Here is a 16086-nt window from a genome sequence, read left to right on the forward strand (position 1 = left end):
TGATTTGCTGGCGAAGCTTCTGAAAAATTTTACAGAAAATTGTTTAACCAAGAGTTTGAATTCGAAATGTAGCCAGATCTAGCTAGAACCTCTGTCTTTTTTATTTCTTGTATATAAAAAATTATTCTTATTATTGTTGATAAAGAATAAGATAATGATAATGATAAAGTTGTGTGGTGAGAAATTAGAATGATGGCAGAATTGAGATAGGGTGAGAAGTTGGTGACAGAGAGAGTTGGGGGTGAGAGAGGATGGGATTAGAGTTTGCGACTAAGGGGTAAATTAGGAATTTTATCAATTTTTTTTGCCAACACAGCGCTTTGATTCAATGAAAGCAAAGTTAAACAACGAAGATCACTTTTGTCAAATTTAAAAATCGTTCAAGGGCTATTTTATTGATAACATCTGTTAAGTACTATTTTGTCAGTGTCTCAATTTTTCGAATTTTGAATTAATATTTATCTCTAGTTAAATATATTTCTGAGTAAAATGAAAAAATAAAATTATGATGAAAAATTAAAAATAACATGCTCAAATTTTAATTTATGTTTTTTTACATAAAAACATCTTTATATAAATAATTATCGACTAATAATCTTAATGAGAATTATACGTGAATAGCAATAAAGAAAGTATAAGAACAACATTTTTTTAGAATAATGTAAATAATAGGTTAAAAAAATAATTTTAATTTTAAAATTAAATTTTAAATAATTCGATATAATTTTTATTTTAGATGGTTAATGAACCTAAAATGCATCCTGTTATTTATGTTGTTTGTATCTTTAATTGTTTACCCAGAGACATTGATAACAATAAAGTTTCCATCTTCTACTCGATACACAAGCCAAACGTTATAAATTAAATTAAGGGCCAATGCAAATCTAGCAGTATTATAGGCATCTAATAGTAAGCATACACTTTCACTTTAAGTGGCCCAACCTTGCAGTGAGGAAGAATTGTGTGTGTGTGTTTTGTTGGCACGCTCCAACAACATTAACAACCTGGCTTCTATGTGTCCCAATCAAACGTGTATGATGAGTTGTATGAATTGGTCTACGTGGATGCAGAAACCAAGCACCATGCATCTTTGGAATTAGGGAGATGCTCAGGTCCGAACCCAAAATCCACATGCCTGGCTCGTGGCTTGCTAGTTGCTAGTGGCCAAGACGATCGAGTCCTTCCACTTTCTATCTCCATTATATAGATAACAGAGTGGCCTCTCTCTTCCCACCAATTCAAACTCAACAACAACACAAAAACACATACATCACTAGCCTCTTACAGAGAGATATAATAATACAGTAACACATACACTTGTATTATTTCTTGTTCAACTACTTACTCTAGAAAAATGTCCTCCACTTCCAAGGTTAATGTTGCCCCTTGCTGCAACATGCTTGAAAACGATGATCGTGATGGTGGCTATGCTCCAGCAACTACTAGTTGGTTTCGACAAGGGGATAATAATGGAGATGATCATTCAAGTTTCATGGAAGGTGATGATGACGATGATGGCTATGACTATGCTCCTGCTGCCTAATATACTAAAATTTTCGGTTTTAGTAATGATTCTAACAAAATCCACCTCTTCTTCTATAATTCTTAATAATGAAAAAGAAGAGTCTTTCATAATCTGAACGTCCTATTAAAATCGGTTGAGTGAACGCGTATTTACATGCGCGCTAATGTAAGGGTTGTTTTTGTTGGGTTTGACCCAATTTATATAACTTGTAAACCAAAACGCTTGCATATATAGCCGACTTGTTTTGAAAAATTCTCTAATCTCCGTTCATTGATTATAATAAAAATATATACATATTTTAATGATTGTGTTACTAATTTTGAAAAAATATTTTTATTTTGATTGAGTAATAAATTGTATAAAATATTTTTAAAATAAAAACGTTTTCACAATTTGTACTCTTTTTTAAAATCATTAAATCATATAAATAATTACTAAAAAGACAATTTATAAACCTATTTGACCGTTTGAATGAAATATAGAATTATAATGATAATTGTGATTTAAAACTTTTTACTAATTATCAGTAATTATCATATAACATTTCTTTAAATGAGCATTATTTCGCTAGTGAAAATTCTATGTGCTTTAAAAGTTAAATTAATATTTTTTATTGTTCACAAACTTATAAATTTGATAACCTTTCTAACTTACTTGTGTGATTAGGAAAAAAAAAAATTAAAACACAATTCAATTCGCTTATAATGTTTTTTAGCCGTATAAGGGAGCTGAAAACTTGTATCATATTTGATTTATTTCAACTTCTATCTTTATTTCTTATTTAATTGTGTGATATTTGATTTATTTCATTTTTCTTGTTTTAATATTGCAAAAACTTATTAAAATTGTTCATCCTTATTCATTCACCTTTTCTTAAATATTTTGTACTTATTGAGTATTAAATTTTAGATTTATTTCATCTTTTTTTTTAACTTTTATACCTAACATTTATATGATTAATAAAAGATTTCAAATAAAAAATTAGATATTTAATTTTATTTAACTTTTTTTTAATTACTTTAAACTTTTTATCAATTATAGAAAGAATTATTCTCCATATCTAAGCAATTCTAGCATCCAAGTTTATCCAAGTAATTTAGAGTCACGCGCTTTTTTTTTCCGTCTTCCTTCTTCTTCTTCTTCTTCTTTCTTTTATTATTTTTTACTTTCGTTACTGTCGTCACCACCACCACCCTCCTCCTCCTCCTCTTCCTCCTATTTTTTCTTCTTTTATCATTTTTTGTTCATGATTCAATTTTTGTTTGTATACTTGTTTTTTAATTGAGTTTGTGTGCAATCATTAACTAATTTCGATTCATCCTAGATTTAAATAAGGTACACTTGATCTATACTTGTTTTAAAACGAGTTTATATTTTGAATTTAATTTTCAGTTCATTTCTGAGTGAATTATTTTATTATAATTCTTCTTGTTTCACTATCTTAAGATGAATAAAACCAAGAAAAAGAGAAGACAAATCAAACAAAAAAAAAACAAGAAGAAAAATTTTCTCAAAACTTCTCATCGTGTTCTTCTTTTTCTTGTTTTGTTCATATAAACAAACAAAGAAGAAGAAGCACATAATGATGCAAAATCACATGATGAATTTGGATGTGTTTTTTTGTTCATAATTCAATTTTGTTTGTGTGTTTGTTTTCGAATTAAGTTTGTGTGTCGCAATCATTAAGTAATTTCGATTCATTCTAAATTTAAATAAGGTGCATTTGGTTTATACTTATTTTGAAACGAGTTTACATTATGAATTTAATTTTAGATTTATTCTAAATATAATTTCGGTTCATTTTAAATATAATTTCAATTTATTTTAAATATAATTTCGGTTTATTTCTGAGTGAATTATTTTGTTATGATTCTTCTTGTTTCACTATCTTGCGAGGAATAAAACCCAGAAAAAAAGAAGAAAAATCAAACAAAAAAAGAAGAAACAAGAAGAAAAAATTCCTCAAAATTTCTCATCAGGTTCTTCTTCTTGTCTTGTTCATCTAATCATATAAAGAAGAAGAAACACATAATGCTGCAAAATGACTTTATGGATTTGGATATGTTTTTGTTCATGATTTAATTTTGTTTATGTGTTTGTTTTCGAATTAAGTTTGTGTCGCAATCATGAAGTAATTTCGATTCATTTTAGATTTAAATAAGGTGCATTTAGTCTATACTTGTTTTGAAATGAATTTACATTCTGAATTTAATTTTCGGTTCATTTTGAATATAATTTCGGTTTATTCTAAATATAATTTTCGGTTCATTTATATTCTGTACAATTTAAAACTCTTCCTCCTCACCTTTTACTGCTTTTTCACTAGGGAGAGGAAAAAAGAAAAAAATACAACAACATCAACAACAAAAGAATGACGATAAGGAGAAAACACGTGAAGAAGAAGGAACGCGGAAAAAGAAGGAGGGGGAAGAGTAGGATGAAGAACATGAAGAAGGCGAAGAAGAAGAAAAAAAACGCTCCGTGCGTAAATGTACGTGAGAAGAAGAAGAAGAAGAAGAAGCTCCATGCGTAAATGAGCTAGCGTGAGAAGAAGAAGAAGATGCGCGTGTAATCATACTCTTTTAATAATAGTGGTTTTTATAAGTGTCGGACTTACTTCAATGAACTTGAATAAAAAATACTTAGATGTGTATAAACCCTATTATAAAAAATATCATTCACAATACACTATATTAACTATAATTTTCAACTATAAATATTTTTCACGTTCAATAATGATTAATACTAAAGTAACAATTCAACTATTTAAAAATAAAATCCTAATTCATCATTCTAAAACAAAGTCAAATTATCCCAAAAAAATTTATTATCTTTATAATAAATATTTAACTAGTAATTCAATGCTAAATAAATAAAATTATGTATTCAAATACTAGTTAAAATATTAATTTTGTGTTTTCATATGTAGATATATATTATAATTTTAATTTTTTTATTATTATTATTTGCATAAATTTTCTTTATTGTAAATTTTATTTTTATTATAATAACATAAATTTAATATTTGTTAGGTGTAACAAAAAAGATGTGTCATGCATATTTGACTGAAAAGTATTAAAATTAAATTTTTTAATTTTAAGAATAAAAATTAATATTTTTTCGATAATCTTGCAAGTAAAACAACATTTTTTTAAAGAAAAAAAATTCTTCGAATTAACTACATAATATACAAGGTCAAGATAACTTGATTTTAGTACCAGAAGTTCAATTCAATGTTTTTCATGGACTTACAGTAGCATTTTTTATTCTTGGTTATATTCAAATTTTATTATTATTATCCCACCATTTCCATGAAAAAGGAAAAAAAAAAAACTGATTCTCATTGTACACATTTATCAAGAAACGTCCAAGCTCATTATTCATGTTGGCTCTTGAGGAAATTTTTTGAGCCACTTTAGTGTTCATTGTCAAGCTCCCTCTCCGGACCTCTCTGCTACACTTGATACCACGTGTCACTATATTAGTGATAAATATTTATATATCTCATATATGTATAGATTTAGTTTTTTATTGTATAATTCTCTAACAATAAATATAATAATATTAAGAAGATAAAAAAACTAAAATTTATTTTATTTAATATTTATTAATTATTATAATAATTAATTAATATTGAATAAAATAAATTATAACTATTTTTTACTAATTTTTTTTTTACTTACTAAATATTTGTGCAATAAATATGAGATGAAAGTGAGACCCAAAATTATTGTCCTTTTTCCCATGACTGGCAGTAATCTCACTGGCTGCTCAGCTGGGCGCCCAATTTTACTATTTCAACCCTGACACGGTCTTCGTTTCCTTCCCTCCATTTCTTTCTTGGTCTTCAAGATCTCCCACTGCTCCTCAATGTGTCCTCAATGTGTCGGTGATCTAAATCATAAACCCCAACCCCAATCCCAGCCCTCTTTCTCACTCCGCCTCCAATGTCTTCCATTCGAATCGACGCATCGAAGCAGCACTACACCACCACCTTCCTCGTGGTCGGTTACGCACTCTGCTCCAGTCTCCTCGCCATCATCAACAAGTACGCCATCACCCAATTCAACTACCCCGGCCTTTTAACCGCACTCCAGTACCTCACTTCCGCCCTCGGCGTCTATCTTCTCGGCAAATTAGGGTTCCTCCACCACGACCCCTTCACTCTTGACACCGCCAAGCGCTTCTTCCCCGCTGCACTCGTCTTCTTCCTCGCCATCTTCACCAACACCAACCTCCTCCGCCACGCCAATGTCGACACCTTCATCGTCTTCCGATCTCTCACCCCTCTCCTCGTCGCTCTTGCCGACACCGTCTTCCGCCACCAGCCTTGCCCCTCCAAGCTCACATTTTTCTCCCTCGTCGTTATCCTTGCCGGCGCCGTCGGGTATGTCTCCACTGATTCCGCTTTCACCCTCACTGCTTATTCTTGGGCTTTTGCTTATCTTGTCACAATCACCACTGAGATGGTTTACATCAAGCACATGGTCATGAATCTAGGGTTGAACACTTGGGGTTTTGTTTTGTACAACAATTTGTTGTCTCTCATGATTGCGCCCTTGTTCTGGTTCCTTACCGGTGAGAATCTTGAGGTTTTCGATGCTCTGAGATCCGGTTCCGGGAGCTTGTTTGATCCCAGTGCTCTTGCTGCTGTTGGGCTATCCTGTGTGTTTGGATTGGCGATTAGTTTCTTTGGCTTTGCGGCAAGGAAGGCCGTTTCCGCCACGGCGTTTACTGTCACTGGCGTTGTGAACAAGTTTCTCACTGTGGCTATCAATGTGCTCATTTGGGACAAGCACGCCAGCCCCTTCGGATTGCTTTGTTTGCTATTCACCATTGTTGGTGGAGTTCTTTATCAGCAGTCAGTTACAGGGCCTGCCCCGGTGCAGCGTGATACAATGGTGGATGTTGAGAAGAATCCTGGTGATTATGATGATGATGGTCATGATTTGGAAGCTGAGAGACTATTAAAGGGTAAACTTGCTTCATGAGTAATGTTTTGTTTGTAGCATTTCAGTGATTTGGTGATTATGGTGTATTATTATTGCTGTATTGTCTCAACAGCCTTGACAAATTTTTTTATGGAATATGAGGTATCTTTCTCAGAAGGTTATGAAATTATGGTGTTGCTTATTGCTTCTTTCTTTGCAAGGCTTTGATTTATTGTTCTGGGTTTTCCAGTATGTGGTTGCTTTTGATTAATCATCAGATCAGTGTTCTTATGACAGAACTATTCCTCTGTCTTTAGTATTAACCGCGTTCATGATGGATTACTTGTAGCTTGGTTACTTTGGCAAGTGCTTTAAAATTGAGCCATCTCTTTACTATTCTTATGCGAATCTTCAGGGGCATTGCGAAACCAAAATGCTTCTGAGCATTTATGAACTGAATACCAAAAAGCAAGCTTAACTAGCCAAGGTTTTAGTGCTCCTCATGTAGTTCTAGTCACAGCTCTGTCTTTTGTTAGGATAGTCCTCTACATATGTACTACAAACTGGTACCATTCTTGAGTTGACAAGTTTGCATCCATAGCCCTTCATGATTAATAATGCTGCATTGTGAACTCATTTTTATACCATTCTTTGATGGTATATAGAGTTTAATATATCTGAATACTGGGGACCTGATTTAGATTGAATTCAACAGTTATTAGTGTCCTAAAACCACCGATGAAATTATTCTTATTGTCAGGAAGTCAAATACTTGGAAGCAGAGAAGGTTCTGCACTGTTTTGATTTTGAGTTCTTTGGTTTAACCAAAGAGCGTCCTGTTTTCCAAGACTTCTAGAGGTCATTGTAACCAAATGCTGGACATGTGCATTATTTGCTCTTGCTAAGTCACTGCCCTAAAATAGCCCTGAACGGTTATTTTACCTTCTTTGTGATATTTACCAATGGAGTATGGATGTCTGCAATCAATTATAGATCCTAACTCTCTTACAGTGGGTTTTTTTCCCCAGAAGCCTACCAAATTTAACTTTACCGACAGGTATTTTTATTTCTTGAAAGGGATTTCCCTGAATGCCTTAGGAATTCGCTTAAATATCTTGTGAACTTGTGAAGAAGGATGTGGTGGTGGTGGGAACACCTTCTGTTGAAATGTTACCCAAAATTGTTATGATGTTTGATGAAAAAGATAGAATCTGTTTGCTCTATCTGTGTACTGGTGTGATGCGGGAATGCTACCATGAGGTCCTTACAAAATGTAAAGGTTTTGTCAAACGATCAAGGGTGCGGCTTCAAGTTATTTCAACACTGCTATCTATTATTATTCATATTTAGTGCAGGGCAAGATTGTATCTGTCTTGGCACTTCAAAATGCGGAAGATGGAGATAACTTCTTCATATTGTTCTATAATGACAATTACTTATCAGTTATCATTATCGTAATCATTCTCTCTCAGATAGAAATAGCAATTTTTGTTTATCCCTTCTAACTTCATGCCTCGGCTGATGCACTTGTAGCTGAACTGAATGTTAAGGATAGTACGACGAGAGAACAAGAAGATCTTGAAGTTGTGCGATCGAAAACTTAGACTACCATTAAGAAGGACACATGTTTACAATGGCTACAGAACTTGGTTAGAACTTAGAAGTTAGAAGGATGAAGATATCAAAGGAAAAGAATAGTAAGGATAATGAAGAGATCTGATGAGTTTCAGTCTCCCTTATTTATTGGCTTAAAACAAGTGTAATAATTGTGGCATGCACGGAGATTATTTTATAATCAATATTATTATATACTTTAGAATAAAAGTATACATAGATTAGTTAATTTGTTCAAACAAAAAAGAAACATTAATATATTCACAAAATAAATTTGGACAACGTTTAACAACTCAAATAATCATAATAGTTGTGATTATATCATAGTAATATGACTTAATAAAGATAAATTGTTAGCTTTTTAGCAATATAACATGTTAGTTTTACATAGGGTTAAGTACAATTTTAATTTTTAAGGTATAGGTCGAAAATATTTTTTGTCTCTTAACTTTTTTTTTTTTACATACAAAATTGTTTTAAGATTTAACTTGGTTTTAAAATCGTTCATATCTTAAAAACTAAAATTGTACGAATGTGGCGCAGGAGCAGAGACAGGGGTGGATCGTCGTTGACAATTTTTTCTTTTTCTTTCTTTTTTTCTTTTTCTTTTTTTTCTCCATTTATACGAGCAAAAACACTCTTTTTCTCTTATTTTTTCTTTTTTTTTATTTTATAATTTTTTTTTGTTATGAGTAATTTGATATAAAATTTTAATATTTAAGTAAAAAGAACGATTTTAAAATTTAACTTTAGGTCCATCTACTGTACAGATGCATGTTTGTACAGATTTACAGATTTTGATTTAAAAGCGTGTCACTAAAAGTGTTGCTTAAAGAGAAAGTGTTACCCTTAATCGTTAACTTGGCTCTGATACCAATTTTTTAACTTCGACTTTTCTTTTGATTTCTTTTTCGAAATTTCTATTAGCTCTTCATATTTTACTTTGAATAAGTTTATAATTTGTATAAGTGCTTTATTTAAAGGATTTTGATAAAAAGTATCGACCATTTCTACCAGTTTTGATTTATAACTTTTCAATCTTGTTTATTTTATAATATTCTTTTTTGCATGGATTATTGTATATAAAATCTTTTATCTGTTTGTCTTTTTCTTTAATATAATTTCCCAAATCCTCAATAACTTCTTTTATTTCTACACTTTCTCCTGTTTCTAAATATCTATTTAATTTTTCAATTTCATTCTCCATTTTTTCTTTCAACAGCTTTAATTCTTTTAAGTCATAATATGGTTTTCCAGGCATTTATGAATTTTTTAAATTTAATTTCAACTTGTTTATATTTATTCTTATTTCTATCCTTTTTATTATAAGATCATTAATTTCAATCTGAAAGATTGTTTAATTTCCTTTTATACTCCTTTATTTTACCTTTTAATTTTCTCATCCTATTTCTTTTAATTTTATTTTCTGATTTTTCAATCTTTTTATGCTTCATTATTTATTTTAAAATTTCTGTAAACTCTATCATTGATTCATTACTATTTTCTAGAGATTCTATTAATTTCTCTAGCTCTTCAACTTCTCTTTTCAACTTGTCATAGATTATTTTTAGGGCTTCAAATGCTCTTTGATTTATTTCAGAAAACTATAAATAATTCAAACGATTTTTTCTTTCAAATAGCTCTTGTTTCTTGTCTTGATAAGTTACATATATTTCTTCTTTATTTATTGTCATAATTTAGTGTTTAGGGTTTCATTTAATTTTTCGACCTTTTTTGTTAGTTCTTTTATTTCAGAATTTTCTTCTTTGATTTTTAACTTAGATAAACTTAAAGGGTTATTAATTTTAGATTCTCTTATTCGAAAATTCGATGAAACTAATTTTCCTGATGGTTCTTTTAATAATAGAACTGGGTTTTCAATAGCTTTATATTTTGGTATTTCTGTTTTTACAATTTTCTGAAATAATTCATCAACATAAATTCTTTCTCTGTTTTTAAATATTATACTATGATGGCTATTTGTTAAAGCATAATTTATTGCATATGTAATTGAAAATGGTTCATCATCTTGTTCCATTAGATTATTTCTGTGAAATTTATAAGCTAAGCTTATAGATCTTCCAAGATTTTCAGTTGATAAAGGTATAGCGTATCCAAGATGGGCATTGAATTTAACATTTACGTTTGCCAAGTTTCCATGAACAATTCTAATTATTTGATCTATTGGGTCATCAGTAATTATTTTGTCACAGATTGCTAAGCTTATTGGTGAATTAATTCCTTTCATATATGTAGATTTGATTAAGACTTGTATAGTAATAATATGAATCCATCCAATTTTACATCTTTTTTGTTGATCCTTAATTTTCTCAATCTGTTTACTTAATTCTTCATCATTTATCAAAGCTATTTCAAGTTCTCCATTGGCAGATTTTATCTTTATAGGGGCTTCAAGTTGAATTTTTCCATAGTATATTATATTTTTTCTATTAAAAACTTCTTTTAAAAGATTTTGTTTATTAAAATTTTCATTTGATTTGAGATTTAATTCTATTTTTAGAACAGCCTGTTTTTCATTATCTAATAAAGCAGATAATCTATAATAATCAGATTTTTCTGTTAATTCTAAACTTTCTAAATAATTCATAACTAAGAGATTAGGATAAAGGCGTACTTTTCTGAAGAAAAACTTCCTTTATTTAGAATATTTTACATAAGATGTTTTTTTATCTCCAGAGGGGAGATTGTAGATACTAACTCCAGAGGGGAGTTTAGAATTGGTTTTTCCTAAGGAAATTCTTCTTCAAACTATAGAATCGCCTCGGCAGCTTCTTCCTTGCTCTCCTAGCATATGAGTATTCTTAGCCTCCTGCTTTCTATTGTCTGATGCCTTCTACAATTGCCTAAGCAACCTATTTATAATAGTTGGGTTTGATGGACAATTTCCATCCTTACCCTTCTTATGACGTCATTGCTTACGTCATTGTTTGCTATCTTGCACCAGCTACATCGTTGGTGCTTTATGACCTAAGTGCTTACGTCACTACGCAATAATGTTTAGAGATACTTCAGATGTGTTGTCCTCCTCTTTCATCATGTGACCTTCAGATGCGTTGTCTTCTTCTTTTATCATGTGGGTTGATTCCGTTTTATTATTGCCTTCTTCAGATAACTCTGAGACACATAGCTGGCACTTGTGGTCTTCTCTGTCTTTTATCAAATAGCAGAGATTCCTCTTTATCCCTTTAGGGAGCTTTTCTAAGAGTCCAGATAAGTTGTAGAATGCTGATTCAAATTCCACTAAGAGTCTCATCTCTCTTTCTTCAATTTCATTCATTTTACTGGACACAAGCAGAGTATTTCTACTTTTATAATTAATCCTTGTGTGAGATTCCTTTGTTATTTTTTGAGTTCTTTCAAAAACCCTTGCTAATGTACTGGCTAGCCTTCCTTCATGACTGTAAATTGTTAAATCTTGAATCTGATCAATTGGTTGAAAATTTCCTGGGAAGACGGACATGAATATTACTTGGTGTGCTGGAACCAAGCATTCTTCTTCTTCATTAAAAATAGGTTGATTGTTTGTAAATTTTAGGGATATATCCCTTGGATTTACGTTGTCAATCATATTTTTAAATCTCTTTACTGCATCAACGAATCCTGCAGAAAACTCACTAATAATTTTTAGATCATTAAAAATTAAAATTGTATCAATTAGTCCATACTGAAAAAACTGATAGGTATCAGATGGGGAAGCCTCTGGAAATATAACCAGCTTTGTTAGCTGTTCTTTGGCAATAGGATAATATCCCAAAATTGCCCTTTTTTTTTCGGTCCAATTCAGGACTATGTTAAGGGTTTCTCTGAGATTTGATCTACAGACCCTTTTCTTTTCCTTGGTTTCAGCCCTTGTAGGAATGTTTCTTATTATCCCTGTTCTCTGGGTTTGAATTGGAGCTTTATCTGCTCTTTTTAGGGTTTGTTCTGGATGAAGAGTTTCATATTCTCTGAAGGATTCCTTTGCTTCTTCCAGTGTTAGAAACCCTCCTTTATGAATTATTCTTGATTGATGTGTGAATGGTGCTGCTTTTTTCCAGGCATCATATACTCCTTTCATGGGGCCATTATAAATTACATAATATTTTTTATCTTGGGTAGATTTTTTGATAATTTCAGCAATTGTTTTATTTTCTGGAATTTTTTCTTCACCTGATTTGTTCACCACGCTTAGCTGGCTGAACTCTGATGGTTTTGGTTGTTGTGTTGATTTCATTGCTTCGATGGCCTTCTTGAGGGATTGGATCTGTGTCCTTATTTGCTGACAATGCTTGCATTTTTCGAGTTCTTGTTCGTATTTTTGAATTTCTTGATCTAATGCGTTGTAGACGAACTTCATTCTCTTGTTAATGTATCTGCAATAACATTTTTGTCACCCTTAATATATTCAATTTTTATTGGATATTGTAACAAAAATAATTGCCATCTTACTAATCATCCATGATTATAATCAACTTTTAAATTATATCGTATGAAACATGTTAAGTAACTTGAATCTGTCCTTAATGTAAATTCTTTGGGTAGTAAATCAATTTTTCATTTCTTAAGAGATTTAATTGCTGCTAGAGTTTCCCTTTCATGAGTAGTATATCTCTGTTCTGTTGGAGTAAAAGTTCCTGAAATATACCTGCAAAGTAATTCCTTTGGGGGATATTTAGAATCTAGTGATTCTTTTTCTTGTTCCAAACTTTTTATAGCTTTCTTAGCTTTTAGACATCCTGACCAGGTTATGTCTGAAGCATCTGTTTCTACTATTAAGTAGTCATTTTCTTCTGGAATATAAAGTTCTGGAAGTTTTTCACATAATTCTTTAATTCTTTGAATTTGTATACTATCTTTTTCATCCCATTTTCATACTTTTTTAGTACTTATTTTTGGAAATAAGCTTTTAGTGTATTCTGTTATATTCTTTAAAAATCCCTGATCAGAAATATAATTTATACACCCTAAAAATCTTTGTAATTGTTTTCTATCTTCTATTTTATTAGGAAATAAATTTACCTTTTCTAGAACATTTGGTTGAAGTTTTAGCTTTCCTTGAGTGGATAGAATTAATCCAAGAAACTCTATTTCTTGTTTTGCTATTCTTGCTTTCTTTTTACTAAGAACTAATCCTTTTTCCTTGCATCTTTCTAAAACTATTAATAATTTTTGAAGATGGTCTTTTTTATCCTATTTTGTAAAAATTAGTATATCATCAATGTATACTAAAACAAATTCATTTAACTCTTTTAGATTTTCTTTCATAAATCTTTGATAAATACCTGGGGCTTGTTTTAATCCGAATGGTAATACATTCCATTCGTAGAGCAACACACTTGTTGATTCTTTTGTTGGGCAAGTAAAAGCAGTTAATTTCTTTGTTTCTTCGTCTAGACGAAGTTGCCAATATCCTGATTTTGCATCAAGAGATGAAAACCAAGTTGCTCCTTTGATTTTTTCTAAAATAGAGTCTTTTCTTGGAAGTTTATGAGCATCACCAATAGTTGCTTCATTCATCTTCTTATAGTTAATAACCATTCTTCGTTTTCCCCTTTTAATTTCATTATTGTTTTCGACATAAAAGGCTGGAGCCGCATGAGAACTTTTACTTAATCTTATAATTCCTTTTTCCAAAAGATCTCTACATTCTAATGAGAACTCTTCTCTATCTCTTGCGGAATAAGGAATTTTATTTGGAACATTTATCTCTTTTGTAGGATCTTTTAATTTAATGCTTACTAATTCGTTATTTGTATTTTTAATATCTAAAGGATTTTTAGCACAAATTTCATCCAAAAGTTCTTCTATCTTTATTTCAAGATTATTTTTGGGAATGTTTATCTGAAAGTATAAATTTAAATAACATGTTTCTAATATATAAAATATTTTAAATTTTAAGATCTTATCTATAGTAGTAGTTGGTATTTTTATACGTTTTGATTTTTGATTTATTGAAGAATCGTGTGGAGCTTTTAAAACTATATATGTTAATTCTTGAATGAATGGATGATATAACTTTAAAAAGTTATTTCCTATGATAAAATCCATCCCGGAATCTAACATATATATAGATGGAATAATGAACCTATAATTTTGAATAAAAATTTCAGCCATCTCTGCTTTTTGGTCAATTTTATGTATTAATTTGTCAGCTATTCTAACTCTTAATAGTTTCTTTAATTTTTTCCAATCAAGTTATATTTGAACTAGCAAAGCATTGTGTTGCTCCAGAATCTATAAAAGTATTTATAAACTTTTCTGTTATTTTTATAGTAATAAATGTGGCATTATTATTCAGTCTCTGAGTCTGTTTCTGAGACATATTCAAAAATATAGTCTAAGTTATCATCAGATTCCTCTAAAGGTTCCATGAAACAAGACTTAGCAATTTCTATTTGTTTAGTAAGATCTTTTTTATCCTTCTTTTTCGGACATTCATTTGCATAGTGTCCTTCTTCTTGGCAATACCAACACTTACAGTTTTCTTTTTTATTCGGGCAATAGTCACTTTTTTATCTTTTGTTTTTATTGTTATTTCTTTTTCTAAAATACCTCTTTTTTCTCCAGTTTGGATAGTATTTTCTTTTTCTAAATTGGTATTTTCTTTTTCTTTGAAAATTTTTATTAAACCCATATTTTTGGGGTATCTCTTCATTATCCTGACAGCAAATTCTAATTATATTTGTAAATCTTTTTTGGGTTGCTTCTTGCATACAACGTTCTTTTATTTCCTCTCTTATTGCAGAGGTTGCTCCACCAAAATTATTTTCAATTGTCCCTCTATTTATTTCTCTTATAAATCTTCCCATTATAAATTCATTAGCAGGATATGGAAGTTTTGTTATATACATACTAAGATAATGATTTTTATCTTCTTCTTTTAATTTGTAATAATGTATTCTATATTCACATATATAAGACTCCACATTACATAGATCATATATCTGAATATTAGCTAAATGATTTTTTGCTTCTTGATATTTTTTATTATAGACTTCTTGTCTATGATCTATAATATTTTTTCCAAAAAATTCTTTATATAAAATCATCATTATATATAATATCTTATCATAAGCTGTGGTTTTTGTTGCTAGTTCTTCTATTATTTGGTTTTCTATTGATGTCATATAATCTCTTATAGTTTTCTTAGTATGAAATCCTATGTAATTCCAAATATCTCTTCCAGACAATTCACTAAGTTTTGGATTAGTAAAGGCTTCTAATAAAAAGGAATTTAACCAATTTTCGAAAAAAAAATTTTCATTCTTTTTACAGTCTAAGTCAAGCATTCTTTCTCCTTCCATTTCCTGGATTTTAGGAACGTATTTTGATGGTATTTTTATATATTTTGAATCTTTATTTATAAATCCTTTTTTAAAAGCATAATTATCAAAATCTGTTTCCTATTTAAATTGAGATTGATTATCCTTAGATGTTCCAGCTTCATTTTTTACTTGAATTGGAATTGCTGGTTCTTCGTCACTTAAATAATCTAGGATATGTTCTTCATTTTCTATATTTTCGGAATTTACTAATTCTTCTTCTATTTGAAATCCATGTTCCATAATATTATTTTCTTGAGCCATTTTTAATTGTTTGAAAAGCATTGTAACTTCTTCTAATTTTTCTTCAATATTCATAATTTCAATGGTGGTTTTACTTTTAAATCTGTTATGTTAATTATATTTTGAAATTTTTCTTCTTTGGGATTTTCTTTTTCTTTATTTCTTTGAAATTTTATGGATACTAATATTTCTTCAAGCATATCTACTATAGAATTTAATTGTGGGTTAAAGGTACGATAAAGATGTGAGGAGTCATTTCCATGGTAACATTTTTTAGAAATTCCATGTGAAAAATAAGTTTTTTCAGATTTTTGAAGTCCTTCGATAAAACTTATAGTAAAGTAAAGATTTTGAAAAAAAACATTTTGTATTGATTTTAAGAATTCGGTGTCATTACAGTTGACATTAGTTAAAATCATTAATTTTGATAACTTAATTATTTCTTCTCTTA

General features: G+C 30.0%; 1 protein-coding gene and 1 long non-coding RNA gene across 3 annotated transcripts; both read left to right on the forward strand.

Moving 5' to 3' along the window:
- The first annotated feature begins 957 nt into the window (after positions 1–957).
- Positions 958–4211, forward strand: LOC112708171 (uncharacterized). The gene is made up of 2 exons (XR_011865223.1): positions 958–3504; positions 3852–4211. It is a non-coding gene; the product is annotated as an uncharacterized lncRNA (long non-coding RNA).
- Positions 4212–5254: 1043 nt separating this feature from the next.
- Positions 5255–8299, forward strand: LOC112708179 (GDP-fucose transporter 1). 2 transcript variants are annotated; one of them, XM_025760351.3, is made up of 2 exons: positions 5255–6499; positions 7990–8299. In XM_025760351.3, exons 1-2 carry the CDS (start codon positions 5473–5475, stop codon positions 8058–8060), a joined length of 1098 nt encoding a protein of 365 aa, XP_025616136.1. In that variant the 5' UTR covers positions 5255–5472; the 3' UTR covers positions 8061–8299. The 2 variants fall into 2 exon arrangements, with proteins under 2 accessions (XP_025616136.1, XP_025616144.1); XM_025760359.3 differs by having other exon boundaries at positions 5261–6499; positions 7217–8299.
- Positions 8300–16086: the final 7787 nt, after the last annotated feature.

This window comes from Arachis hypogaea, chromosome 1 (genome assembly GCF_003086295.3).
Source record: "Arachis hypogaea cultivar Tifrunner chromosome 1, arahy.Tifrunner.gnm2.J5K5, whole genome shotgun sequence".
Lineage (NCBI taxonomy): Eukaryota > Viridiplantae > Streptophyta > Magnoliopsida > Fabales > Fabaceae > Arachis > Arachis hypogaea.